The sequence below is a fragment of the Podarcis cretensis genome (genome assembly GCF_951804945.1).
Source record: "Podarcis cretensis genome assembly, chromosome: 16".
In the NCBI taxonomy this organism is placed as follows: domain Eukaryota; kingdom Metazoa; phylum Chordata; class Lepidosauria; order Squamata; family Lacertidae; genus Podarcis; species Podarcis cretensis.
The window spans coordinates 159,587-187,122 of record NC_137186.1 but is presented as its reverse complement, the minus strand read 5'-3'; the positions used below and the strand labels follow the sequence as shown (position 1 = coordinate 187,122).

General features: G+C 49.8%; 2 protein-coding genes across 7 annotated transcripts in view; both read left to right on the top strand.

The window, feature by feature from the left end:
* Nucleotides 1-104: 104 nt before the first annotated feature.
* On the top strand, nt 105-14,184 carry LOC307205625 (death-associated protein kinase 2-like). Of its 4 annotated transcripts, none has more exons than XM_079958256.1 (13): nt 105-236; nt 2,243-2,314; nt 3,560-3,708; nt 3,959-4,180; nt 4,848-4,986; nt 5,097-5,226; nt 5,985-6,033; nt 6,509-6,535; nt 10,323-10,475; nt 10,946-10,991; nt 11,196-11,285; nt 11,963-12,046; nt 12,221-14,184. In XM_079958256.1, the coding sequence occupies exons 2-13, from the start codon at nt 2,246-2,248 to the stop codon at nt 12,299-12,301; spliced, it is 1,239 nt and encodes a 412-aa protein (XP_079814382.1). In that variant the 5' UTR covers nt 105-236; nt 2,243-2,245; the 3' UTR covers nt 12,302-14,184. The 4 variants fall into 4 exon arrangements, with proteins under 4 accessions (XP_079814382.1, XP_079814384.1, XP_079814385.1 ...); XM_079958258.1 differs by lacking the exon at nt 105-236 and adding an exon at nt 274-650; XM_079958259.1 differs by lacking the exon at nt 105-236 and adding an exon at nt 1,072-1,256.
* Nucleotides 14,185-17,198: 3,014 nt separating this feature from the next.
* INSRR (insulin receptor related receptor) overlaps nt 17,199-27,536 on the top strand; it is a 45,474-nt gene continuing 35,136 nt past the window's right edge. The window contains exon 1 of one of the 3 annotated variants that reach the window (XM_079957493.1): nt 17,199-17,630. In XM_079957493.1, the coding sequence (XP_079813619.1) occupies nt 17,393-17,630 (238 nt within the window). In that variant the 5' untranslated portion in view covers nt 17,199-17,392. Of the gene's footprint in view, nt 17,631-23,528; nt 23,660-27,536 lie in introns of those variants that run through there. The other 2 variants (XM_079957492.1, XM_079957494.1) reach the window with 2 other exon arrangements.

Here is a 27,536-nt window from a genome sequence, read left to right as displayed (position 1 = left end):
CGCTCTCGGGCCGGCGCTGCTGGAGCGGAGGGAAGCGCCCCCCTGTCGGGTGGGGGAAGGAGGGCCGAGAGTGCGGCGGGCGGCTGGGCTTCGGTCCCGCCGAGGGGGGACCGTTGCCTTTCTTGGGAGCTCGCCCCGTGCCGCTGCTCTGCGAAGGGAGCCCGAGAGCAGGGGGTCGACTCTGCCGCCTCCTCCCCCCCCCACCCGCAGTGGAGCTGCGCCGCATCCAAGGCCAGGCAAGTCTCCTCCGTCCCTGAAGCAGGGGACCCCCGCGGAGACGACGGTCCCACTCGGCAGCTCCTTCCTCGGGAGTAAGACCCTTTCTGCCGCCCGGATCGCAGCTCGGCTCCTCCGGCCCGCCTTCCTCGCGCCTCGAGAGCGCAGCTGAGGTGTCTGGAGGGGAGACGATCCTGCCTGGAGGGTCTCTTCCAGGATCCCCAGGACCTTTTCCCAGCCCGGACCAACGCCGCCTGGCTGGTTCCTTGCATTTATTTGCTTGCCCGGGATTATCCGCCCTCCTTCCCCGGAGCTGCGTGTTGGGAGGCGCGCTTCCCTCCCTCCCTCCCTCCCTCCCTCCGAGTCCAGGAATTTGCCGCTTGCGACATCTTTCCACCGCCCTCGCCCCGAGTTTTCCTCCTGCCTCCAATAAGGTGCTTGTGCTGCTGCGTTTGGGGCAGGCGAGGCCAGCTGGAAAGAGAAAGGCGGCGCCCCCGGAGCAGCAGCGCCGTCCAGCTCCAGGCGGGGAAGGAATGGGTCCGCCGGGATGGATGCCTCGGCCCGCCCTGCTCCTCCCCGTCGCCAGGGCCAGGATCCTCGGGCTGCCCGAGATGGGAAAGAGGCTGCTGGTGCTCCCGGGACCCGGCCGGGCTGGCTGCTCGCTTCGGGCGCAGAGACAGCGAGACGCTTTCGCGGGGCGGCTTTTGAAGGCGCAGGCTTCTTGCTGGCTGGGGGCGCCGTGAAGCGAGCCCCCCTCCCTCCCTCCCTCTCTCTCCTCTCCTCCTGGCAGGCTCCCCCCCCCCCGCTCCTGCTCCTGCCTCCCGCTTTAGCTGCCTGGACAATAGCGCCCCCCCCGTCCGGCATTTCGCCCCCTCCCGAGCCTTTGGTCTCTCTCCTGGCAAAGGGATGGGCCGCCGGAGTTGGGTGGCAGAGCAGCTGCTCGGCGTGCAGAAGGTCCCGGATTCCGTCCCCGCAGGGCCGAGAAAGCCCGAAGAGCCACAGTCAGTGCTCGACCTTCCAGAGAAACCTGCAAGCGCGATGTGAGCCCAGTCGCCCCCCCTGCTGTTGCGACCCCCAGGGCGGGCATCCAGACGCCCCAGACCGGCACCTCAGAGGCGGGGTGGTGTTTTCTTACGGAACAGGCCGCTCTCACATGAGCAGCTGCTGGCGAGCGGCCCGTCCGCCCCACATCCCGCTTTGGTCGTTGTTCTGCGGCTCCCCCGGAGGGGCGACTCTGGCGCCAGCGCGCAGCAAACGCCGAGTCCCAAACCTTGCAGAAAGCGGCGGCCGCGTTGCAGCGCAGCCCCCCGCCGCGCACCAATCGCCGGGCAAGCGCGATCCCAAGGCGCCCCCCGGGGGCGCCCTGCGTGCGCGGCCTCCTCCGCGAGACCCTTGCTGCTGCCGCCCCGCTCCCCCCCCCCCCCGTGGAAAGCAGCTCCGGCTCTGCGCCCCTTCCCGCCAGGCAGGTGTGCCGAGGGCTCCTTCCGCAGGAGGGCCAGGCTCCTCGGCTGGGAGGGACTCGCCTGCCGCCGCCGCCGCTGCCGGAGCACCAAGAGGAGGAAGAGGAAGCGGCCGGACCCGGCGGTGGCGATGGTCGCCTGCAGGTGCCTCCCGGAGCTGAGCGGCGCCGAGGGCGGCGGCAAGAGGGGCCGGGGAGAGCGGGGAGCCGAGCGCCGGGTGCCGGCAAAGGGGGCTCCGTCTCTTGCAGCCTCGGGCCGCCCCGCGGGGAGAGAGAGAGAGAGAGAGCGAGACCCCCCCCCCGGGAGGAAGTGGCTCCTCTCTCCGTCGACTAGGCCCGCGGAGCAGAATCGCCACCGTCCCCCGGCGGGGAGGCGGAGATCTGCGCGGAGGGAGCGGGACTGCGGGGCGGGGCGGCCTGGCGCACGTGTAGAAGGGCCGTGAGAAAGTGTGGGACGTGGGGTCTGGAAGCAGATGCTGGTGCGGGCGGGGAAGGGCGGGCCTCGGTCCGGGCGGAGAGCAGCGGCCCATCCCTCGCAGGAGCTGACGGCTTCCTTTTCTTTTGCAGCTGATGGCCAAGGATGGAGGGGGCGAGGTCCTTGCCAGTGGCGAGGGGGCGCGCCTGGCCAGAAGCCCCCAGGTGAGTGGGGCATCCAGGGCTGGGCCTGGGCTGCTGCTGCTGCTGCTGCTGCCCCTCCCCGTCCCAGCTTGGGGTCCCAGCATGCTCAGTTCACACAGCCCTTCCTTGAGCCACCAGAGACTTCTGTGGTTCCAGGAAGTTCTAAACATCTCACAACATAGAATCATAGAGTTGGAAGAGACCACATGGGCCATCGAGTCCAACATGTGCTCAGGGTGCTTATTTTCTTTTAAAATCAGGGTTGGCCAAGTGGGTTTATTTCTTTGTAAAGCATGGGGGGGGGGGGGGAGAGAAAATTGTGTGTGTCAGAGCAGAACGAATGCATATTGTTGCTTGTTGCCCCAATCTCTGAGCTGTGCGAGATCCCGTGGGTTTCAGGCCCACTCAGTGTTCATTCCTGACATGATGTACGGTATATTTTGCTCTAGGAAGCTTAGTTTGGTCAGAATGGAATCTCCACTTCCAGAGTTAACACTAAATACATTAATTCTGGTAAATGAGCCACCTTAGTCACTAGAGGGCTGTGAAAAATTGTGTCCCTGGCTTTTCAGACTTGTCTACCCATGTACTATCTGAAACCAAAGGGCACATTGGTTGCAGGATGTGAATTTTTCCCCTGCTCTCTTACCCTACTACCAAGAACCTTGATTAAATTCTAAGACTTACTGGGTCCAGGGATTTAGGGGAGTCTGGCACCCACAAACACATAACAATATGAATGTCTAAAGAGGTTGGGGAACTTGCAGAAGACCATAAAGCCCTGGGTCCAAAATGGCCTAGTTGCACTACAGTTGGTAGAGTTTAATTACGACTGTGGGGAGGGTGGCAGGAAAGGGCTGAGACCAGGGTGCCCCCCCCCACACTACAGGGGCTGCCCATATGAGTCGGGAAGACTGCGCACCATTTCCCCAGGACATCTTGTTCTGCTAACACATAGTGGGCTTTAAGGGGACACAGCCACCTGCTCCCGCTCTGTCTTTGAGGGGGGCTGGTTCTGTTCCACAAGGTCCAGTTTCCCCCCAGCCTGGATGCCCTGAAATCTCTCCTTCAGCCCTCACCTGCCTCTTGCCTTCTGCTCAGCATTGCTGATGAACCTTGCCAAGTTCCTCCCCCCACCTTGCACACCAACGGCAGGCGGCAGAACGCGGGGAGTGGATCTGTCAGCTTCTATGGGGGTCCTGCTGGGGGTGGCAGGTGGGGAGGGTGGCATCCTTTGACCTTGCCCTCCATCCCTGCTCTCTGCAGGAGGCCCTGTGCAACCTGGATGATGAGGACAATGACGAGGTCTTTGAGAGCCCCGACAGCCAAGGCCCACGGCCGGGCTGGACCACGTCAGCCACCTTCCGCCACTGCAGCGTGGATGAGCTTTACGAGCTCCTGGAGAAGCTGGGCAGGTGAGGACCAAGGAGCACCGGCGGCCGGTGGGAAGAGCAGGGCCGGGAGGGTCTGGGGACAGCAGAACGGGTCTTCTGGGCCCAGCCCCCAGCGGCATCTCAGAGGGAAGCTGGGAGAGGCTCCTGACAGCTGCTGCCAGTCAGTGTAGACAGTGCAGAGCTCAATGACCCCTGCTGCTCCGACCTGACCAAAGGTCTCTTGCTGTGCTCTTCTCATTGCTGCCCTTCTCCCCCTCCTCTCCCCACTCAGTGGGCACTTTGGGGTGGTCAGGCGCTGCCAGGAGCGCTGCACGGGCTCCTTCTATGCCGCCAAGTCCGTGAAGGTGCGGAAGCGAAAGGGGAGCCGCCTGGGCCTGGACCGCGAGCAAGTGGAGCGAGAGGTCTCCATTCTCCAGCAGCTCCAGCACCCCAACATCATGCGCCTCCATGACGTCTTTGCCGGGAAGGGCGAGGTGGTCCTGATCCTGGAGCTGTGAGTGTCGGAGGGGAGGGACTTGCTTTTGGGGTCCACACTCTGGCTTAGTCTGCTGCAGCAGAAGCAACAAGTTGCCTTGTGATACCTGAAAATATTCCTAGCTTTCACAAGGAAACCTCCATGCAAATGACCGCAAAGTGACCTCCAGGCCACAAAAACTCCTTTAACAATAAACCTGTTTGGAAGCCCCCAAGCTATCAGCATTTTGCAGGAGGGGCTCAGTTGCACTTCTGGTTTGCACAATTAAGGGTGGAGTCAAAGGGCTCTGTCACCTTTGCACAGCAAATCAACTTTTAAAAATGAATGGGCTGTTCATGGTTTGGAAGGTGATGGAGAAATGCATAGAAAAGCATGAGATGAACGAATTACTAAAGGGAAGGCATAGACACACCCTGTACGAGGGGAAGGAGTAGAAATCTAACTGTTTTTGAGACTTCTGTCTCCCAGTTGCTCATAAAACTGGGGGTGCCACTACTATTGGGGGGACAGGACTCCAGGTCTCATGACACCTTTGAGAAGACTGCAAAATAAATAATATTTTGTAGCACCTTGTGTTTCTTTCCTCCTCCTAATTCCCAAAGTGGGGCAGCTTAGGGAAGAGGTGGCTTGCCCCGGGGCACACGCCAGGCCAGCTGCCCCAAATCCACCCTCCCTCTCCCTCCAGCATCCACGGAGGGGAGCTGTTTGACTTCATCGCAGAGAAGGAGCTTCTGACGGAGACAGAAGCCATCCAGTTCCTGCAGCAGATCCTGCTTGGCCTGACCTACATGCATTCCCGGCGCATTGCTCACTTTGACCTCAAGGTACGCCAGCCCTGTGAGGTGCTTCCTGGATCTCTGGAGGCTTTTGAGCAACACAGGAGTCTTCTCTGAGGGCGCCTTGGTCCTATCTCCTTCCCTGATCTCTTCTGCAGCCAGAGAACATCATGCTCTTCCAGAAGGATGCCCCCAATCCCCTGATCAAGATCATCGATTTTGGCCTGGCCCAGAAGCTCGAGGAAGGCGTGACCTTCAAAAGTTTGTGTGGGACTCCCCAGTACATTGGTAAGAGGGCAGAGCAAGCTGGGGTCCTCTCCTGTCCCAGAGCCCCCGACGGAGGAACTTCCCGTGCCCTCAAACCAGCAGCTCAGCCCCTGCTGGGGGCCGGGGCGGACTTGGCCACAGCAGAGAAAATGTTGCTGTTGGTTGTCAGACTTCTTAGTTGCTTCTTACACCAAAAAATCTCCAAGCGACTTAACAACACCTTTAAAAGCTTAAGCATACCTGATAAAAGAGACACATTCTCCTCACAGAAACACCTGCAATTAATGAAAACAAATGTTTTGGCAGCGAAACGAGAGTGTCCCAAAGGGCGTCCCATTTCTTGCCTGCTGCTTGCTCTTGTTTCGGAGGAACCTTCTCCCAGACACTTCCCCACAAAGGCAGGGCAGCCCATGAGCTCCAGAGGGTAAGGGCAGTGCTGCTCATGAGCTCCAGCTGCCATCAGCCCCAGCCAGCCAGTGGCCAGGGAGCAGGACGGGAGTTTCAGTCCTGTGACATTGTCTAGAGCAGGGAAGCCAAGACCAGTCGGGGGGGGGCAGAGTTAAGGATGGTAATGGTGGTGGAGATCACCAGAGTTTGGGTTCGGAGGGGCTCCTTTTTAAAGCTGAAGATAATAAATCCAGGAGGAGGTTAGGCAGCACCCAGGCTGTGGTGGCTCTCTGGGGCCCGAAGGCCAGGGAAGTGTCCTGTCTCTGGTTTAATGGGAACCCCTTTTTGGTTTCTCAGCGCTGACACCGTTTTGCCCATTTCTTCTTCCTCAGCTCCTGAAGTGATCAACTATGAGGCTCTGAGCACAGCAACGGACATGTGGTAAGAAGCGGTAGCAAGTGTGTGTGTGTGTGAGAGAGAGAGAGAGAGCGAGAGCGAGAGACTCTGTGCCAACATCCTGCATGCCCTTGGGTGTCTGGGGCAGGTGGGGGAAGAGCGAGCGCCTGAGGGAGTGAGCAGGGCCCTCCAGGAAGTGCTCACGTGCCAGACTCAGGCCTCCAAAGCACCACAGGAAAAAAGGTGCACAAGCTAAGCTCATGTTGGGTTTGTGTTTTACCTGTCTAATATGAAGACGGCCACCCACATCCGCCACCAGGCTGAGGCCTTCCTCCAGTCCCCCCAGTCCTCCCTGAGTCTTCCCTTTGTCCGCTTGGGGTGGCCCCCCCCACAGCCCTCCCGCCCTCCGCGCTGGATTTTGCATGCCCCCCCCCAGTCCTCAGGTGTCCTGTCAAGGAATGTACTTGCTGGGTGCTCCCTTCAGCTTCTCTCTCTCTCTCTCTCTCCCTTTTTCTTCCAGGAGCATCGGCGTGATTACCTATATTTTGTAAGTACCTTGAGACTCCCTGTATTTGAGGCTGAGGGTGGGAGCGGGCAGTGCTGGTGAGGGCAGTGCAGGGCCTCAGAATCACTTACACCTAGGATGCATTTTAATCCATTAAAAAATTTAATTTGTCCTCAGAGGAAAAGAACAATTAGAAAATATGAACAAAAACATACAAATAACAAAAATATTACAAACACAGTACTCAGTGCTAACAAGTCAAGAAATTGAATGGAAAATTAAGTTAATGAAGCAAAAATACTTCGAATTAGCTAACAAAACAGGTAAATTATTAGCTTGGCAATTGCGAAGTAGGCAGAAACAAAATGTGATAAACAAGATAAAAATAGAGGAGCAACTGATAAAAGACCCAAAAGAAATAAAGGAAAATTTCCTCAAATTTTATGAAAAATTGTATAAAAAAGAAGATGAAGAAATAACCCGAATAGAAAAATACTTAGAAGACTACAGTGGGAAGACTATAACAGAGGAATTAAATAAACCTATAAAAACAGAAGAGATCCAGGATGCGATAAGAAAGATGAAATTAGGGAAAGCCCCGGGACTGGATGGATTGTCAGCTAAATACTATAAAGTATTAGAAAACCAATTAACGCCAGTGCTATGTGACATCATGAATAATATATTAAGAGGAGGAAGGATACCAGAGTCATTGAAAGAGGCCCACATTACGATGATCCCTAAACCCGATACGGATAAACTAAACATTAAAAACTATAGGCCCATATCATTATTAAATAACGATTACAAAATCTTCGCAGAGGTAATGGCAAGCAGACTTAAAAATGTCTAGTAAATCTAATTCATAAAGATCAAGCAGGATTCCTCCCAAATAGGTTACTCAAAGACAACGTAAGGCATACCATAAACATCATTGAATATCTGGAGTGTAAGAATGAAGTACCTGCAGCGCTGATTTTCATTGATGCAGAGAAGGCATTCGACAATGTTTCATGGCCGTTCCTACTAAAAAGCATGGAGAAAGCAGGGCTAGAGGGTGAATTTATGGAAGGAATAAAAGCAATTTATTCGAATCAATCTGCCAAATTGATTATAAACAACAATTTAACAAATTCATTTAAAATTGAAAAAGGAACAAGACAGGGTTGCCCTCTATCTCCGCTTTTATTCATTATGATATTAGAGGTAATTACGAACAAAATAAGAGCAACACCAGAGATTCGAGGGAATCAAAGTAGGAACGAAAGAATACAAACTAAAAGCGTATGCAGACGATTTGATGTTATCCCTAGAAGAGCCGCAAAAAAGTATCAATAAGGCTATGGAAATATTAGAAGAATATGGCAAACTATCCGGTTTTAAATTAAATAAATTAAAGACAAAAATGCTGACTAAAAATCTGGGAAAGGATGAAAGAGAAAAATTAGAGATACAGAATGGAATCAGGGTGGCCAAAAAAATAAAATATCTGGGAATTTGGCAAACTACAAAAAATATAAATTTAATTCAGGACAACTATTTGACAACATGGAAGGAAATTTAAAAAGATCTAGATACATAGAACAGAGTAAAACTTTCGTGGTCGGGAAGGATGGCGGCAATAAAAATGAACATACTCCCAAAAACGTTATTTTTGTTCCAAAACATTCCAGTGATTAGAGGTTCCACAATGTTTAAGGATTGGCAGAAAACTCTTTCAAAATTTATATGGCAAGGGAAAAGACTGAGAATTAGATTCAAATTACTCACAGATCGAAAAGAAAGAGGGGGATTCTCGGTGCCAAACCTGAAATTATACTTCGAGGCCTCCTGCCTTTGCTGGATCAAAGATTGGATCAATTTGGAAAACACTGACTTGTTAGACCTAGGTTTCAACAACAGGTTCGGTTGGCACGCCTACTTGTGGCTAAATAAAGAAAAGGTACATAAAGGGTTTTCAAGTCATATTATTAGAGGGCCACTATATGAAGTTTGGGAGAAAAATAAAGAACTTTTAGAATGGAAAACACCCTGGTGGTTATCACCAATTGACATTTTAACAACCAAAAAAGCAAATATGGAAGGAGAAAGATTGACCTACGAAGACCTACTGATAAGATCAGAAAGCGGCTGGAAATTGAGAACATATGAGGAGTTGAAAGACAAATTAACAGGCTGGCTGCAATATCATCAAATAAACGCAGTATGGATGGAAGATAAAAAAGTAGGGATAAGTGAGAAAAAAATCTAAATTTCAGATAGAAATAATTGAAGGCAAAACCAAGTTATTATCCAAAATGTATGATATATTATTGGAATGGGACACTAAAGACGAAGAAATAAAGGAGGTTATGACAAAATGGGCAATGGACTTGGGATACAATATAGAATATGAAAAGTGGTCGAAATTATGCAGCAGTGGAATGAAATTCACGGCATGCGTCACACTCAGAGAAAATTTGGAAAAGATGATGTATAGGTGGTACATCACACCAGCAAAATTAGAAAAAATGTACAAAACAGGAAATAAGGCCTGCTGGAAGTGTAAAATTAAAGAAGGCAATTTCTACCATATGTGGTGGACTTGCGAAGAAATGAAGAAATTTTGGGATTTGATTTCTAACGAGTTAAAAAAAAAAAATTAAATACACTTTCCCTAAAAGACCAGAGGCCTTTTTACTAGGAATAATTGGGGACGAAATTAAAAAAGAAGACACTATTCCAATATTCGACAGCAGCGGCTAGAATATTAATTGCACAAAATTGGAAAAGTTCAAATACCCCAACGGTCAGAGATTGGCAAACAAAATTATTTGAATATGTTGAACTAGCAAAAATGACGCAAAAAATTAGAAACCAAAAAAATACAAAATTTATTAGCGATTGGAATAAATTTATGGTATATATTGAAGGAAACTATAGAAATTTAAAAACTACGGCAGGTTTGATATAAACCGTATGATGCGCAAACCATTAATAATTATTAGCTGCAGAAAAAAGAAAGAATTTTTATCAAGAAGCCCGAAATCGGGAGGGAAGGAGGTCAGTAGGTGTGTAGAGGAAAGATCTAAATATCTAAAGATATAAAGATCCAAGGAATAAGACAAAGAACTGTAACGGAAATTGATGTTATTTCTGTGTTATGTATGGATACTTTTCTTTTTTTTTTCTTTTTTCTGAAACTGTTGTTTTGTTTTTTCTTTTGGTTATTTTTGGTTATTTAAGTGAAACTCAATAAAAAGAAATAAAAAAAATAAAAAATAAAATGGTGCTAAAGATGATGACTCCCTGTCGTCTCAGGCCTTTGATGACCTGAATGGCTTGATTCCAAAATCTGGTCTTGAGGTCTGGCCGCTTTGCTGTTCTCCTCCTGGCCATGGGTTTATATTGGACCCCCCCCCCCCCCCGTTTGTGTTGTATGGTATGTTTTCATGGCATCTTTACTGGAAGCTCTCCTGCGATGACAACGTAATGAAGGGCAGTCTATAAATAAATAAAGGAAGCTGCGTCTTCCCAAATGCGCCTCCGTTCTGCAGGCTGCCAGCATTGTAGGAGCAATGGGGGAAATGGCACCTGGAGGGCAGAAGATCTCCCCCCTTTATTGGTCCTTATTAGCTACTTTCCGTAGCTGATTTTTTTAGGACATTTGTTGATTTTGCATAAGGCTCCTTCAGAAAGTGCAAGCTCCCTTGTAAGAATTCGGGTTTTTAAATAATTCTTAAATGATTGCACGCCCGCCCACCCACCCATGCTTGTCTGCTCTGAATAATGCCTGCTTGATCCCTGCCATGAGGTTTCCTTTTGATCCTACCTTCTCTGCCCTTTGCAGACTGAGCGGCATGTCCCCCTTCCAGGGAGAGACGGACGCAGAGACCCTGACCAGTGTCGTCTCCGGCAACTACGAGTTTGAGGACAAGTACTTCAGCCAAACATCGGAGCTGGCCAAGGACTTCATCCGGCAGCTGTTGGTGAAGGAACCTGGGTAATGGCCCACCAGGGGTGAATCTCTCCAGGGTGGTTCTCTCCGGTTCTCAGTTTTCCTGTCTTAAATTCAGTTCTCCACATTTCAACAGCAATCTGCAATGAAAAAATGCCTCCTCATCAGCATTTTGGGATGAATTTCTCCCAGTGGACACATTTTGCAGTGCTTCCATAATGCATTTTTTGTGTCTTACTTTTACTAATATGTGTGTTTTTAATGAACACACAACTTAGCTGGAAGCTGCATTCAGAGGAGTGCAAATTTTGAAGGATGACTACCCTTTGCTTCTCAAATTGCTCTGGAAAGTGCAGACAAGGGAGGTTTGCCTTTGAGATTCTCCCCCTCCTTCACTCCCTCCTGGTGGGACCTTGGCGCACTCCCCAGAGAGATTCTCCTGCAGGCCTCTCTCTCTCTCCCCTCCAGTGGGGAAATGACAGAAAGTCAGATGTGCGTTTTCCCCTCTGTTTCAGAGACCGAATGTCGGCTGAGGAATGCCTCATCCACCCCTGGATCAAGGTCAGAGCCTGGGAGGGGAGGCTGGCTGGGGAAGCTGCCTTAGACTGAGCCAGACCTTTGGGCTCTGTCCTAGAGCTCTAGGTTGAGATTTTCGGGAACCCTCCTTGGTTTCTTCTCTGCCCCCATCCTGGCCTGAACTGATGGGGGAAGGGAGGCAGGAGGATTTTGGCAATGGGCAGAGTTGCAGGTGCCTGTTTTTTCCAGCCCCTGACCCGGAAGCAGGTTGCGAACCGGAGCCGCTCCTCCATCAATATGAAGAACTTCCGCAAGTTCAATGCTCGCCGGAAGTGGAAGGTAAATTGAGCAGCCCCCCCCCCCCGCCTGCACCCTCAAAGCCAATCAGCAAAAAGAAGCTGTAGGGTGCGGGACACCTGTCCCTTGGCAGTGGGGGTGCCCTACTCTGACCTGAACCATTACTATTATTATTATTATTATTATTATTATTATTATTATTATTATTATTATTATTATTTCACTTATGAATTGCTTCCTATGAAGCACTTGAAGTGATCTGCAGTGAAACAAAAGCCTATATAAAAACAGTTGCTTGCACACATGAAAACAATTCAAAAATCAAAAGAGCAATTGCATACAGTTGTGCCTTGCGACTCGAACGATTTGGCTCCTGAACACTGCAAATCTGGAAGTGAGTGTTCCGGTTTGCGAAGGTTCTTTGGAACTCAGACATCTGCGGCTTCCGATTGAGTGCAGGAAGCTCCTGCAGCCAATCGGAAGATGTGCCTTGGTTTTTGAACATTTTCGGAAGTCAAATGGACTTCCGGAATGGATTCCTTTTGAGAACCAAAGTATGACTGTATTTAAGCCCAGTTTCAAATCCAGGGCAAATCCCAACAGCTCACCATCTCCCCTTCAGAGGCTTTTTGAAAGAGACATCTGTGGGCTGTGAGGGAGGGGCACAAGGTCTTCCTGCGAGAGGCTCTGTGCACCTCATCTCTGCATTTCTTCTCCAGCTCTCCTACAACATGGTGTCGGCCTGCAACCGCCTCTGCCGGATGGGCCTCCTGTGCCAGCAGAAGCGGGACGAGGAGAACTTGGTGAGTGCTCTTTCCTGGGCGATGGCCTCCTTGCCCTGCTTCTCAACTCCTGACGAAGAGGAGGGGGCCGGTCCAGGAACCCTCCCCTGCCTCTGACCCCCACGTCTTCCCTCCCAAGCCACCCTTGCCTGGCTTTCGTCCCCTTCACTCTGCCCTCCTCTGCCCCCCAAACAGCGCGGCTGCGAGAGCGACCAGGAGGGGGAGGCCAGCAGCCCCGTCACCCTCTTCCGCAGGCGAAGGAGCAGCTGCTCGTGATCAGGGACACCAGGAGGCAGGAGGCAGCCTGCTCTTCCAACCCAGGAGGGTGCGGCACAGCATCTCGGGCAGCTCCAGCCTTCGACAACCAGCCCATGGTTGCTGCAATGTGGACAGGGAAGGGGCCTGCTGGGAGGGAGCCCAGCATTAAATGCCTGCGTTGCCCCACACTCCTGCTGTGCCAAGAGGGGGGGGGGGCTCCCATTGTGGGCGGGAGACAGCTCTCTCTCTGCCTCCAGCACCCTGGGGCTTGGCGTTTTGGTCAGATGGCTTCCAGCAGAGGCCACACAAGCATTTGGGGCTTCTTTAAAAAAATGCTTTGTATGTATGTTTGCTTTTGGGGAGCAGGAGATTCACTTCCCAACTATTTCTGACCTACTTGGGGAACAGAACTCCACTCCCCCCCCATGCCAGCACCCCCCCCCCACTACCCATCCCTTCCTCCAGGAATTCATGACCAAAAAAGGTCCCTGGTCACTTTTTAATAATGTGCATAGCGTTAATAATATCTATACAAGCAAAGAAATGAAACATCTGTGTCTTCCTGCTCGGCTGCTTTTTGTTTTTGCTGAATTTGGTTCACGTTAAAAGGTCAAGCAGATAAATGATTGCTTCACAAGGTGGTTTATGAGTGATTCCCAAGGATTCAGGTGTCCCCTCTTTCTAGGATTTCATGAAGGGACTGTAGACAAGTTCTTTCCTTCCTCTCTCTCTCTCTCTCTCTCTCTCTCTCTCTCAGCACCTATAATCTCCCACCCACACAGTCTGCACTGGAGGAAAAGTAATATCTGCCCACCTTGCAGAGATGCTGCCACGAGGGTTCAGTGACCACCCTGTAGTTTAACTAGTTCAGCATAGAAAGCTGCCATTGGGCTTCATCTAGCTCAGTGTTGCCTGCACTGACTGGCAAGGTTTCAGATGAGAAGCCTTTCCCACCGGCACCTGGAGATGCCCTGCCACTGAGCCGCGGTGGTCCTTCCCAAGCCAAGCGACACGTTGCTGCCCCCCCCCCCCACTGCTGCCGAGGTGGGAGAGGCCGAGGGGGCCTTGAGCCCAGCAGGGCAAAGCACCTGGCTCTGTCCTCTTCCCAGAGTGTTGTTGTTTAGTCGTTTAGTCGTGTCCGACTCTACATGACCCCATGGACCAGAGCACGCCAGGCACTCCTGTCTTCATGCCTGTTGCCTTTGTCCATGGAGTTTTCTTGGCAGAGATACTGGAGTGGCTTGCCAGTTCCTGCTCCAGGTGGATCACGTTTGGTCAAAACTCTCCACTATGACCTGTCCATCTTTGGTGGCCCTGCACGGCATAGCTCATAGCTTCTCTGAGTTATTCAAGCCTCTTCGCCACGGCCAGGCAGTGACCCATGGGCTTCCCAGAGTAGACAGCAGATAAAAATCATTCCGGAGGCTGCAGTGGGCAGAATTGGGCAGCAGGGGGCACCACAATGCAAGGACTGAGACCATGGGGAGGGAGGTCAGGAGGGCCAGTGTGAAGAGTTCAGGGTGGTTTTTGTGGGGTGGAGTAAAAAGGGTCTTCTTGTGGTCAGCAGAGGGGGCTCCAGTATATAAGGACTCTGGTCTTCTAGATATTCACACACACACTTTCATACTCGTGGAAAGAATTGTAAAAAGTATTACCAACATGGTGAATTGTTTCTGTTAATTATGCAGCTGTCACTGTTTGTCATGCCCTGTGTTTCATTTCCTCTGACCCCACTGTTTACAACTCCGCCACCACTTTGATGCCGCTTTGTTTGATATATTTTGTATGTCTTAAATTTTCGTACACCACTTGTGACTTTACTGGACAGCTCACGGTTTTGCACAAGGCCTCCGCGGCCCACAAAAGTTTATTATGCCATAATAAATTTGTTAGTCTTTAAAGTGCCGCAAGATTCTTCTGTTCCTTTTGCTTTGGGACGGAGGGCCTCCTCCTCCTCTTTGGCAAGCGATGGCACCTCCTCTCCCGTCCGCTGCTCTGGAGCCTCTTCTCCTCAGGCTGCCTTTGCTGCTGTCCTGGTGCGTGACTCTGGCACAAGGCTTGTGACCTGCCTGCTTGTGTTTGTGGAAGTGCCCTCTGGAGCAGGGCGGGGGAATGTTGCACTTGGCCAAGACGACTCTGCGCATGCGCACACCAGCAGGCCTCTGGCGAGAGCAGACCTGGGTGACAGCCCTCCTTTGTCAGTTCTTGCACATCATGTGCCCCAACTGAGCACGAAGGCCAGCGGGAGAGGGAGTGTGCGCATCGTGCAATATATATATGCACATAGTTTTAAAGAGCACAAGTCATCACAGACGCCACGCTTACTTCAATGCAGCACTGACCTTTGGGGATGCAGGATTTTTGTGTGGCCTGTTCATTGTTTCAGCTTTGGCTGCCTAGATTTTGGCAAAGGCTGTCCAGGGATTAAAGTGTTTGTACGATCTGTCAAGTTGTGCCTGATTGATTATTATCTGCTCTGTGGCTCGTTACTTAGCCAATTGCCTGGATACTTCACAGGCAACCTGTTTTGCCAGGGGTGAACTGTTTGAAATCATTACCTAAAGTCGTTAATTGAGCAAGTTGAACAGGCTGGCTTTTGGAAAGCCACAGTGAGACAGGGAGCGACTAAACAGCCACCTGATTACTAGTGTGGCAGTTGCAGCCAAGGGGTGGGACTCCCTCATCATGTTAAATAATCCAACGCCTTTTCTGTTTCGAGCTGTCAGTCTGTCAGTCATGCCCTCAGTCTTGATGAAAGCAAGTTGGGCGGCCCTTCTGGGTGCAATTCAAGGTAGCAGCTTTAATTTTACAGATTTGAAAACTATTTCACAGCCAGAAGGTGAAGCACAAAAGATTTGAGATTGTGCACACACCACACATTTAGAGCACATGACTTCCCACTAAAGAATCCTAGGAACTGTGGTATGTTGTGGGTGCTGGGAATTGTAGTTCTGTGACTACAGTTCCCAGGGTTCTTGGAGTGGGTGGGAGCAGAAATGCACTTTAAAGGTGTAGGGCTTTAAATCAAATAGAAGCCAAACTTGACAACATAACCTAGTGGCTGAAGGGCCAGGAACCCTAACCTTAAAGTCCCACCTTTGGTCTCTAGCAGGTTGTTACCTTCCTCCAGTTTTAGTGAAGAAAGGAGCAAACAGAGTTTATAATGAAACCCAACTTTGTGTAGAAAACTAACAAGCCTGTTTGCAAAATGAACCCCAAGCCTGACGCCTGTAAAAAGGAAAAACTTTCTTTCTGCAAAGTTTGCAGTTCACGAAGGGGTGAATGAGAGTTTACTTGGACCGCACTCTGACTGGTTGAAAAGTCAGCAGTTGGCAAGGGTTTGGTTGTAAGGAAGCCGCAAGCGACACTTGAGGTTTCTGGACTACAACTCCCATAATCCCAGAGCATCAGACACACCGGCTGCTGAGAGTCCCAGCAGTGTCTGGAGGCCTGCAAGTACCCATTAAAGTTAGGACATCTCTGCCTTAGGCAGAGAAATCCCAATAGGAAGGATAGTGTTGCACCTTTTATAATTTAGTATGTGTGTTTAAATGATTATTTATCCTGCTCTTCCATCACAAATGCTCCCCCAGTGGCTTACAAATTACTTTAAAAACATAAAGACAGTTCCTGCTCTCAGACATACAATCTAAAAACATGACAGAAAAGGAAAATGGTTTGAGAAGGAAGAGGAAATGAGCAGTGGCTTAGCGTGGGGGGTGCAGGGGGGGCCGGCCGCACCGGGCGCAACATCAGGGGGGTAGAGTTAGGGGTAGGGTTAGGGGGCGCAAATCCACGGGTTAGGGGGTGCAAATTACTTGCCTTGCCCCGTGTGCTGACAACCCACGCTACGCCACTGGAAATGAGTACCATGTGACTCAGCCATTCAGGCGACCGACAGAAACCTCATGTGATCTACTGAGCTAACTGAGCTGCAGAGCCAACCTCTGGGAGGGATCTGAGTGGGGATGCTGAGGAGGGCAGAGGGGCAGGGCTGGGTTGGTGCTTGCAGTGAAGAGTCCCCCTGAGCACGTGCAGAGTGCATTGAACGGGGGAGTCCCCACGTTTAGAGATTAGAGGAAAGGCACCCAAATGTTGCCTAGGGGGCAGCAAGGCTGGTTGGAGAAGCAGAGAGAGGTCCTTGTCCTTGGAACAAATCTTAGCTCTACCTGTGAAATGGGGACTTTCTTCTGCTCTGTGCTCTAGATAGAAGAAGAAGGAAATCTCCTCTCAGAAAATGTTGAATAAGGAACGTACGAAGCTGCCTTACACATACTGCATCGGAGCAATGGTCCATCTCAATGCTGGCAGCCGTGGCTTTCGGGCAGGGCATCTCCCACGCGGAGATGGTGCCAGTGGGGACCTGGGCTCTGCATGCCAAGCAGCTGCTCTGCCCCTGAGCTTCGCCCTTCCTTCCCAAACAGGAGGCGCTCCTGCCAGTTAGTGCAGTTGGTCTTCTGCCCCCCGCCCGGTTTCCTGCCCTGCTCTGCTCCTCTTTCATTGGCGCCCCTTTTGAGCCCCGCTCTTCTCGCCTCTGCACCCCGTTCCTGCCCTGAGGTGCTTTCCCTGCCCCCCACCCCTCCTGATTGCCCCCCACTTTCTCTCCCTCCAGCGGCTGCTCCTCACTCCTTTCCTTATTTCCCAAACAAGAAAGGGAAGCCAGTTCCTCCGTCCAACCTCATCTTGCTCCAGTTGTCAGGCTAAATATTTTGAAGTAACAACCGAAAACAAACTGTTGGAACTGGCCCAGTTCTGGCTCTCTAGCCCTCGAGCAAGAGGCGGGCTGCTTCTCTCTCTCCCCCCCCCCCCCGCCACACACAACCACAACGGGCAAGCTGTGCTTGTGTGCAAAAGGTCCTGTGTTGCCTGTGCAAGAAAGGCAGACTGGCTCCGCCCCTGAGCTGCCCTGGCGGGGATGTTCCCACTCTCCCTCCTTTCCCGGTGCCCAGGTGCCGGAGTCCCAGGGGGGCCAGATGCTTCTGGGCTGTAGGATGGAGAGCAGCCGCCGCCGCCCCCGGGAGGGACCAGCCAGAGCCCAGGGGCTGCTGCTCACCCCTTTGCTGTGGACCTGACCCTCTGTGGTGAGAGGGGGGCTCTCTACCTCCCCCCATGAAAGAGAAACCCCGGCCTCTTGTGATTGAGAGTGGAGCCCAGCCAACGTCTCCACCCCCCCCCCCAGTGTTGCCCCCTCCTCTCCTCCTTTGCCCTCCAGAACTGGGTTGTTCATGGACCATGGAGCGGAAGGTGAAAGGAGGGAGCCCCGCTCTCGCCTTCTGGCCGACCAAGGGAGCCCTGCTCATCCTTTGCCTCTTCTGGCTGGCTCCGCCTGAACCCGCTGCAGCAGAAAGTAAGTGCCTCCTGAGCTGGGCAGCTGCTGGGTTGCCGGGGGGGGGTGCTTTGCGGGGGGCGGGGTAGTGGTGCCCAGGTGGTGCTTTGCTGCAGACTCAACTCTCCCCCCCGCTCCTCCCCAACGCGTCAGCCCAGGTAAGAAGAAGCCTTCGACTTGCTCACCTCACCAAGCGCCCTGCAAAGCGGCCCAGAGCAGAGTTTGGAGATCTCCAATTCCGCGCTCAAGAGTTGGCCGGGACAAACAAACACCCACCGTGCACTTCATGCAGGACTATGGCAGATAAAGGCCGGGTGGCCGGGGGTTGTTGTTCTCAGAATGTCTATCATGGGCAGCTGGGTGATGCTGGGGGTGCTGAGAGCCCCCCCCCGGGCTGACTGGGTTCCACATTTGAGGGGCTTGTCTGAGGGGGGAAAGAGCTTCCCTTTGGAGTGTGTTAATTATTGTAATAAAGGATCTCACTGGGCAAGAGCTCCTGGTATTTAACCCATCAGTTGTCCTGATCCGCTTATTAAGAATGATGTAAGGCAGGAAAACTCTTGACTGATAAACTAATTGCAGCTAGAATTAAAACTCCGCAAAAAACACACGAGAGCAGCTACAAAGCCCCCAGCTGGTGGTGAAACTGGCTCTCTGGATAAGATTTAAGAGAGGAAGAAAATGTTTGACTCATGTTGTCTTGAGTGTGTTCATATTTCTGCGTGTTTTGTTTTTAAATAGATGATTTGGCCAAGGGAGAGTCTCATTTACTGATGTGTTTATCGTGTGTGTTAGCTGCTAGAAGGGAGAATTACTTTGTGTGTTTGTTTTATTGGTCTTCGCTGAGCATAAGTATTTATTTTTTTCCTCTGGGGAAATTCAATAAAAAGTCTGCATCTGTACTGGAATTGTTTTAGCACATCTAAAAAATCTATTTAAAACAATAAACTGTTTGCTTGTTGCTTGCTGCCCTGGGCTCCTTGGGAAGAAAGGGTGAATGAATGAATCAATGAATGAAAAACTTTGGGTACCTTAGAGACTTAACATATTTATCATGGCCTAAGCTTTCATGGACAACAGTTTACTTTGTCAGATGTGAGTGGGCTGTAATCCACAAGGGCACTTATGCCAGACTTTGGCAACCTAGTCACACAGTATTTCTCTAACTTGGGTCTCCAGCTGTGGTTGGACTACAACCCTTGGCGTCTACCTACCTGTGCTGTTATGGATAAAGTGAGGACAGCAGGTGTGTGAGGGAACAGGGACCCAAGTATCTTGTGTAAACTGGCCGGATTTATAGGCCAGGCACCACACAAAAGTAACTTTCTCTGTCGGCAAACAGAGCAGAACCAAAACACAGAGGTTGTTGCAAAGCAGGTTATGCTTGGCTCAACTGAGGGAAGAATTTGCCCCACATAAGAGGGGAAACCACCCCTCAACCCCCAGCCCATTGAGTCAGGAGCAAAAGGTTGGAGGAAGAGATGGTCTGATGCTAGTAAGTGGCAGCAGGGCTCCCTGGAAAACGACAGTTGTGGGGATTTAACAAGACCCCAAGCAGCAGAGCCAGCAGTGGGCAAAGAGGGATCCCGGGTCATTGCTGCTGTGAGCAGAATGGCAGAAACCAGGCTGTGTGGCTCTTAAGCCCCCCAGGACCGTCAAGTTTCACAGAGCTGCAAACTGGAAACTTACCCTGCTCTTCCCAGCCCTGCTTGAGTTGACTGGTGTATAATGAGGTCAACCCAAGCCCCTCTTCCCACTTGTGTTGCCCAGAAATTGGTATTATTCAAAGGCAATTGCTCCCTCTGGCAATGAAGGCAGCACACAGCCATCATGCCTAGCCTCCCTGAATACAGTGGTACCTCGGGTTACAGACACTTCAGGTTACAGACACTTCAGGTTACAGACTCCGCTAACCCAGAAATGGTACCTCGGGTTAAGAACTTTGCTTCAGGATGAGAACTGAAATTGTGCTCCGGCGGCATGGCAGCATCAGGAGGCCCCATTAGCTAAAGTGGTGCTGCAGGTTAAGAACAGTTTCAGGTTAAGAACGGACCTCCGGAACGAATTAAGTATTTAACCCGAGGTACCACTGTATGCCTAATCCTCTTTTACAGCTGTTGGCCATAACTTCCTCTTGTTGGAGAGAGTTCTGTGGTTTAACTGCGCTCTATGCAAAGAAGTCCTTCGTTTTGTCAAACCTGAATTTTCCAATAACCAGTTTCATTGGGTGTTCACAAGTTAAAGACTCCCTGCCTGAAACCTTGGGGAGCTGCTGCTGGCCAGGGTAGGTATTGCTGTACTAAATGGGCCCCAGTGATCTGACCAGGGCCGGATTGAGGTTTGATGAGGCCCTAAGCTCCTGAAGGTCATGGGGCCCTTTATATGTCCAGCTGTCCTTTGTCAACAACAAACTGTTGCTGTTTTTTGTGTTGAATGTATGCTATATGGTAACTTATGGACCTAATAGGTATCTAAAACCATTTGCACACGCAGAATGTAGGCACCCAATATATAGAAATGAGCAAACCAGTGATATTTTAGGGAGCAGGTGGGGCCCATTACTTACATCATAGGAGCCTACACAACACAAAACACTGTTCCTGTATGTAAGTTTTATTTTATATTTTGGAAATGTACATCCATTTTTTCCCTTTAAATTTTTTGGGGTCCCACAAGAGAGTGGGCCCCTAAGCTATAGCTTGTTTAGCTTATATGTAAATCTGGCACTGGGTCCGACGTGTTGCAAGGCAGCTTCCTCTGTCCCTAGGTCCTGCTGCCTGAGAGAGCCTTTGGTGGGGAGAAGGCGCTTCCTTGTGCCCCTTTGCTGGATTCCAGGGGCATAACGGACTGCAGGGAGGGGAGTCACAGGAGGCCTGGGTGGCAACTCTCGAGGCAGCAGCAGGGGAGCCCTAGACCAGAGATGAGTCTTTGTGGGTTGGTGGGGGGCAGCTTCCAGCTAACTCCAGGTGGGAAAGGCAAGAATGGAGACATGGAAGAGGCTGACCCTCGCCCTAATGGGGCCAGCTTGCCAGGAGGATCGCCTCGGAATCCAGCCAGCATCTGCCCGCCAGGCTGCCCAGGTGGCCTCCCTTTGTTAACATGCTGCTAGTTTTGCCTTGGGAAGCTCAAAGCAGCTCATGCCTGAAGCACTACAATTTGAGCTAACGAGAAGCCCCCACCCCGTCCCCACCAGCCCACTGGGATGGTGGTGTTTAACTGAGAAAGCTGGCTGAAAACCTTGCCCTACCATTAGGCAGAGGGAGGCGGCTGGTGCTGAGGTGTTGGGAGGACAAAGCTGTGGACTCTCTGCAGCTGGTCAATCAGCGTCATGATAGTCTTTATCAGATCACAGGCATAGGGAGAAGGCTGCCTTCTTCCCAGTATGACCATTGGTCTGCCTGGTTCAGTACTGTCTACGCTTTGTGGCCGTGGCTTTCCAGGGCATCACACTCAGGGTCCTCTCCCAGCTCTGCCTGGCGATGCCAGAGAGAATCGGACCTGGGACCTTCTGCATGCCAAGCAGCTGTTCCACTGCTGAGCTCCTGTCACTCACAAAAACCCACATCTGAAGAGAGGTGATTGTGGCTTCTAGTCCACTGTGCCAGCCGAGTGCCTCTGTTCTAGGCATGAGCTTGCCTTGTCCAGCCGTCTTTCTCCCGGCTCCCTGGGCAAGCCAGAGTCCCGGCTGGTGCCTGGTGGTCTCTGGGGGGAGCTGGGCCCCCCCTCACTCCCCTTCCCTTGTGCCTCCTGAGAGCACCAAGCTGATCCTCTCTTGTTGCCAGGTGGAGTGTTTGGGGTTTGAAGTTTGCGTTTACAGAATTTAGCCCCGGTGTTTATAGTAAATGTCAGTTTGGACTGAAACGTTGCTCTGGAGGTGATAATTTGGCTTCAGGTTTCACATACACACACCATGAGAGAGGAGCAGGGGCAGCAGCAGCAGCAGTGGAGCCACGCCAAGACAGGGTCTCCTTTGCTGCCCTTTGCGGCCATGGGGGGATGGACTTCTGAGCAGGTTGTCTATTTCTGCACGTTCCTGGGGAAGCCTTTTACACGAAGGGGGTGGTGACCAGGGCTTTTTGTCAGCCGGAACTCTGTTCTGGCACCTCTCAGGTGGGCGCCATTTGCCATTCTAAGAGAACAAGAGAGGGGCGCATGGTGAGTTCCAGCACCTCTTTTTTTCTAGAAAAATAGCACTGGTGGTGCCTATTGGGGATGGGGCAGCATCCTTTGACCGCCCCACTACCACCTGGGGCAGACGATTTGCAGCCAGTCCCGAGGCCTTGCTGACTTGCTCTAGTTCAGGGCCAAGAGCGCCTCAGGCCCCCGTGTGTGCCAGGTGGGCAGGTAGCTCTTTCAAAATGGCCCCTCACCTCCCAAGCACCACCCTTCCCTTGCCATTTTGACAAGCAAAGCTGGAGGATCCCTCCCCGGTTCTCCTCACAGCCCCCCCCCCAGTGAGTGTTTTGTCATACTTAGCAAACACTGAGATATCAAAATACTGTGAGCAAATATTACCCGTGGCTATTGAGACCTTCTGGAACAGAAACGGAACTGTTTAAACAGGTGATCAAACAGGGCTTTCCCCCCTGGACATGATGCCTGAGCGCAGTGCCTTCTCCTCCACATCTCTCTGGGCTGCTCCTCTTGTGCTTGCCTTTGTCCATGTACCACAAACACACCATTAGCCGGAGAAAGGAAGCAGCAAGTTTGGGCAGGTGCCAGATTCTCCTTTTGTGAAAGATGGAAGCTGAGCACTTGGAAGCCCCTTTCAGGACCATTCATTTTCCAGCCACTCGTAGTCGTCTGGACAGCAAAGCAACTGGGGAGCTTTTTCAGGGAGAGTTCAAAGAGCCACCAGTTCAAATGCTTGGCAGCAGAGCACATGATCTGCACACAGGAGGCACCAGGTTGGTTCAATTCCTGGCATTTTCAGGATGGTCTGGGAAGGCCTCCTGTTTCTGAAACCCCGTGGAGCAGCTGCCGGTCAGTGCAGACAATGTTAAGCAAATAGATCTAGGTAAAAAGCAACATTTTATGTCTCTACTTAAATGGAAACTTTGAGGAGTGTCACCTTGCTTTATTTTTAGTGGGCAGCTGTGGTCGGTGGTACAGAGTCCTTGGAAGGAGCCTTGCAGAGCGGTGCGCAGTCCTCCCAACGGCCGCATTGGGGCAAGGTCTACCTACGGGGAAGAGTTGCTGTGATCTCTAGGCCTGCACTGTTTTGGTTTCTTTGAATAAAGAGTCAACTTCACTCACACCGGGTGTTTTATTGCTGACTTTAGCCTACAGCTGTGGGCTGATGATGCTAACAAACTGCATACAGCTGCTGTTGGAGGGGAAGAGAGTATATATGGTGATATCCCATTTAAATATTTTTTAAATCCCACTTTCCAGCCCCAGAAGGGCCCAGAGCAGCTTGCAGTTCTCTACCATCTTAAAAGCCATGACACCAAAGGAAAGTGGCTGGGGAGGGAGGAGGAGGTAACAAACCCAGGGGCCAGTTTTTCTGTAAAGTGGATCAACACAAACTCTTGGAGTCTCCTTCTGGGCATGGCTGTGGCAGCTGCCATGATGAAATTTACCACTGGTGGGAAGCAGGCAGCTGTGTCTCTTTGCCTTGCTGTTCATGTTGCCCAGGAGGAGGTAATGAAAATGACCTCTGAGGGCCTGCCCCCACCTCCAAGTAAATACTGGCATCCGGGGACAGAGATTAGAGCTGGGCTGATGCCAGGCCTCCTTCTGTAGTGCCCTTCTTCTCTTCCTTTCTTATCTGCCTTTCTCTGGGGAGAGACTGGGACCAGCCTCTCGCCCAACACCAGGGAGCCTGACTGCTGCTGCTGCTGCTGCTGCTGCCGGATCCGGCCCAAGGCCTTGAAAGGCAGCCACTCCCAGGGCCCCAAAGCCTGCTGCAGAGGACAGGAGCAGGTGTGCATTTGCAGCGGATCCACAGTGTGCAGCCTGGCCGACAAGAGCCAAGCCAGGATTCCCACAAGGCCCACCTCTGTCTTTCAGAGCACCAAGGGGAGCGGATGGCAAACCTCAGAGTGAAAGTAAGACTTATATATATATACAGTGGTACCTTGGGTTACAGGATGAGAGCAGAAATCGCGTAGCGGCAGCCCCATTAGCTAAAGTGGTGCTTCAGGTTAAGAACAGTTTCAGGTTAAGAACGGACCTCCAGAATGAATTAAGTTCTTAAGCTGAGGTGCCACTGTATAAAAAAAACCTTCTTAAACACCCTAAATTCATAATAAATCACTTTATGAAGACCCAGGGCTTTTCAGAGAAACTGCTTCAACTGTCAGGCATCACTGGGATCAGACTGTGTACAGTACTTACCGTAAATAAAAGCACCACTTGATTTTTTTAAAAACAATGGTACCTCGGGTTAAGAACTTAATTTGTTCTGGAGGTCCGTTCTTAACCTGAAACTGTTCTTAACCTGAGGTACCACTTTAGCTAATGGGGCCTCCCGCTGCACCTGCTGCCGCCACCGCTGTGCGATTTCTGTTCTCATCCTGAAGCAAAGTTCTTAACCCAAAGTACTATTTCTGGGTTAGTAGAGTCTGTAACCTGAAGCGTCTGTAACCCGAGGTACCACTGTATAACCTCTACCCCCCCCACCTCTTAGCAATTTACAACAATATAAAGCATTAATAATAACAATATTGATTGCAAAAAAAGGAAAAAACAGAACCTCAGAGTGGTTTACAAAATGATTAAATGAGAAAATTAAGAAAGATTTCCAATACTTAGAACATGCAAGAAGTTAAAATACTAAAACAGATAAAAAAATTCCCAGCAGCATTTCTAAGCATCTGGGTAGGCTTGTCCAAGCAATTTTTTAGCAGGAGCCAAAAAGAGTCCAGCAGAGCCACCTGCTTGATCTCAATAGGCAGGGAGTTCCAAAGTGTTGGTGCCACCCTAAATGACCTGGTTCATTTATTCATTCATATTAAATTTGTATACTGCCCTTCCTCCATAATTCTCATGGTAGTTCACAGTATAAAAATACAAGATAAAAACACAAAATAGATAATAAAAACAAGAACAAGAACAAACCAAGAACCCCGTAAATGCAGAACGTCTACTGCGTGATCTGCCCCAAAACTTGTTCTGACCATAATGCTGTGAAGATGGAAATGAAATTGATGCCAACTGGTTCTTTTAGATGGAGGATGAACGATACCTTGTTTAGGAATGAAGAGGTGACCAAGAAGGCCCAAAAAACTCTAAGAGACTATTTTGAAATAAACATGAATACTACAGTGGAAAAAAGAGTAATTTGGGACGCAAGCAAAGCGGTCATGAGGGGATTCCTAATACAACAATGCAATTAAGAAGAGAACTCAGAATGAAAAAAAGGATAAAATCCTGGGAAAAATAGAGGAAGCAGAGAAGAAACTGAGAACAAAACCAAAGTCACAGGAGATTCTGAAAGAGATAAAGTTATACCAAGTACAATATACAAAGCTGATGAATCAGGAAATAAAATGGAAGATTAAACAGATGAGGCAAAAGACATTTGAATCGGCAAATAAGTGTGGAAATTTATTGGCCTGGCAAATGAAAAAAGGACAAAAACTAAATATTATTATGAATTTGGAAGTGGAAGGAAAGAATATACAGAACCCAGTGGAGATCAGGAAGTGTTTTCAGAGACACTTCAAACAACTTTATACACAGGAGAAGCAGAAAGAAATGGACATTGATCAATTTCTGAAAATAAATGGACTACACAAAATTTCTCAGGAAAAACAGCTAATGTTGAATTACAAAATAACGGATCAGGAGGTGGAAGGGGCCATCCAGAATATGCAATTAGGTAAATCTCCAAGTCCAGATGGTTTGACTTCAAGATATTACAGATCTTTGAAAGAATGGTTAATACAACCATTGAAGGAAGTCTGTAATGAAATTTTGGAAGGGAGAAAGGCACCAGAGTCGTGGAAGGAAGCTTATATTACACTTATACCAAAAACAGAGACTGAAAAGACACAGCTTAAGAACTACCGCCCCATATTGTTGCTTAATGTGGATTACAAAATTTTTGCAGACATCTTGGCTAAAAGACTAAAAAAGGTTCTAGTAGAAGAAATTCATAAAGACCAAGCGGGCTTTCTCCCGGGCAGACACTTGTCTGACAACACGAGGAATATAATTAATATTTTAGAAAAATTACAAGTGAATATCAATACTAAGGCAGTTTTGATATTTGTGGATGCAGAGAAAGCCTTTGACAACATCTCTTGGAGTTTTATGAAGAAGAATCTACAGGGGATGGGGGTAGGTCAAGGTTTTGAAAATGGTATAGGTGCAATTTACTCAGAACAAAAGGCAAAATTAATTGTGAACAATGTGGTGACAGAAGAGTTTAAGATTGAGAAAGGGACACGACAAGGTTGCCCAATTTCTCCATTGCTCTTTATATCGGTCCTTGAGGTTTTGTTAAACATGATTAGAAAGGACCAAGAGGTTAAAGGTATACAAGTGGGAGTTAAACAGTACAAACTGAAAGCATTTGCTGATGACTTAGTGTTGACTTTACAGGAGCCAGAATCTAGTACTAAAAGGGTATTGGAACTGATTCAAGAATTTGGACAGGTAGCAGGTTTTAAGTCGAACAAGATGAAAACTAAGGTTTTTGAGAAAAATTTAACTGTGAATGAGAGAGAAAAGTTTCAGGAGGAGACAGGTTTGATATTGGTTAAGAAAGTGAAATATTTAGGGGTTAATATGACAGCCAAAAATGTGAATTTATTTAAGGATAATTATGAAAAATGTTGGACTGAAGTGAAAAAGGATTTAGAAATATGGACAAATTTGAAGTTATCATTGCTGTGATAAAAATGAATGTGCTGCCAAGGATGTTGTTTTTGTTTCAAACATTGCAAATTTTGGATAAGATGGATTGTTTCAAGAAGTGGCAGAAATATATCTCCAGATTTGTTTGGCAGGGCAAGAAGCCTCGAATAAAATTTAAGATATTAACTGATGCTAAAGAAAGAGGTGGATTTGCCCTGCCAGACCTTAAACTATATTATGAATCAGCTGCTTTTTGATGGCTGAGAGAATGGCTGCTTCTTGAAAATACTGACGTGCTGGATTTAGAAGGTTTTAATAACGTATTTGGTTGGCATGCATATTTGTGGTATGATAAGGTAAAAGCACACAAAGCGTTTAAAAATCATATTGTTAGAAAAGCATTGTTTAATGTTTGGATAAGATATAAGGATTTGTTAGAAAAGAAAACCCCAAGATGGTTGTCACCAATGTAAGCGAAGGCACAGAAAAAACTCAATATGGAGGCCAAATGGCCGAAATATTGGGAAATTTTGGAACAAGATGGAGACAGAATAAAATTGCAGAGTTTTGAAAAATTGAAAAATAAAGTGCGAGATTGGCTCCATTATTATCAAATAATGGAGGCATACAATTCGGACAAAAAAGTTGGCTTCCAGGTGGAAAAATCAAAATTGGAAACAGAATTGTTTGACCCCAAAACCAAGCATTTGTCAAGAATGTATAACTTGTTTCTGAAATGGAACACTCAGGATGAAATGGTGAAATCAGCTATGATTAAATGGGCACAAGATGTTGGACATAACATAATGATGGCTGACTGGGAACAGTTATGGACCACAGGTATGAAATTTACGGCATGTAATGCCCTGGGACGCAGGTGGCGCTGTGGGTTAAAGCCTCAGCGCCTAGGACTTGCTGATTGAAAGGTCGGCAGTTCGAATCCCTGTGGCGGGGTGCGCTCCCGCTGCTCGGTCCCAGCACCTGCCAACCTAGCAGTTCGAAAGTACCTCCGGGTGCAAGTAGATAAATAGGGACCGCTTACCAGCGGGAAGGTAAACGGCGTTTCCGTGTGCAGCTCTGGCTCGCCAGATGCAGCTTTGTCACGCTGGCCACGTGACCCGG

What these genes read in the sequence shown, in the direction of transcription:
- LOC307205625 (XM_079958256.1), top strand. Translation starts at nt 2,246, where the DNA reads ATGGCCAAGGATGGAGGGGGCGAGGTCCTTGCCAGTGGCGAGGGGGCG. An exon ending in GGCGTGATTACCTATATTTT is followed by an intron (nt 6,536 to 10,322) that starts GTAAGTACCTTG and finishes TGCCCTTTGCAG; the next exon opens with ACTGAGCGGCATGTCCCCCT. An exon ending in TCATCCACCCCTGGATCAAG is followed by an intron (nt 10,992 to 11,195) that starts GTCAGAGCCTGG and finishes TGTTTTTTCCAG; the next exon opens with CCCCTGACCCGGAAGCAGGT.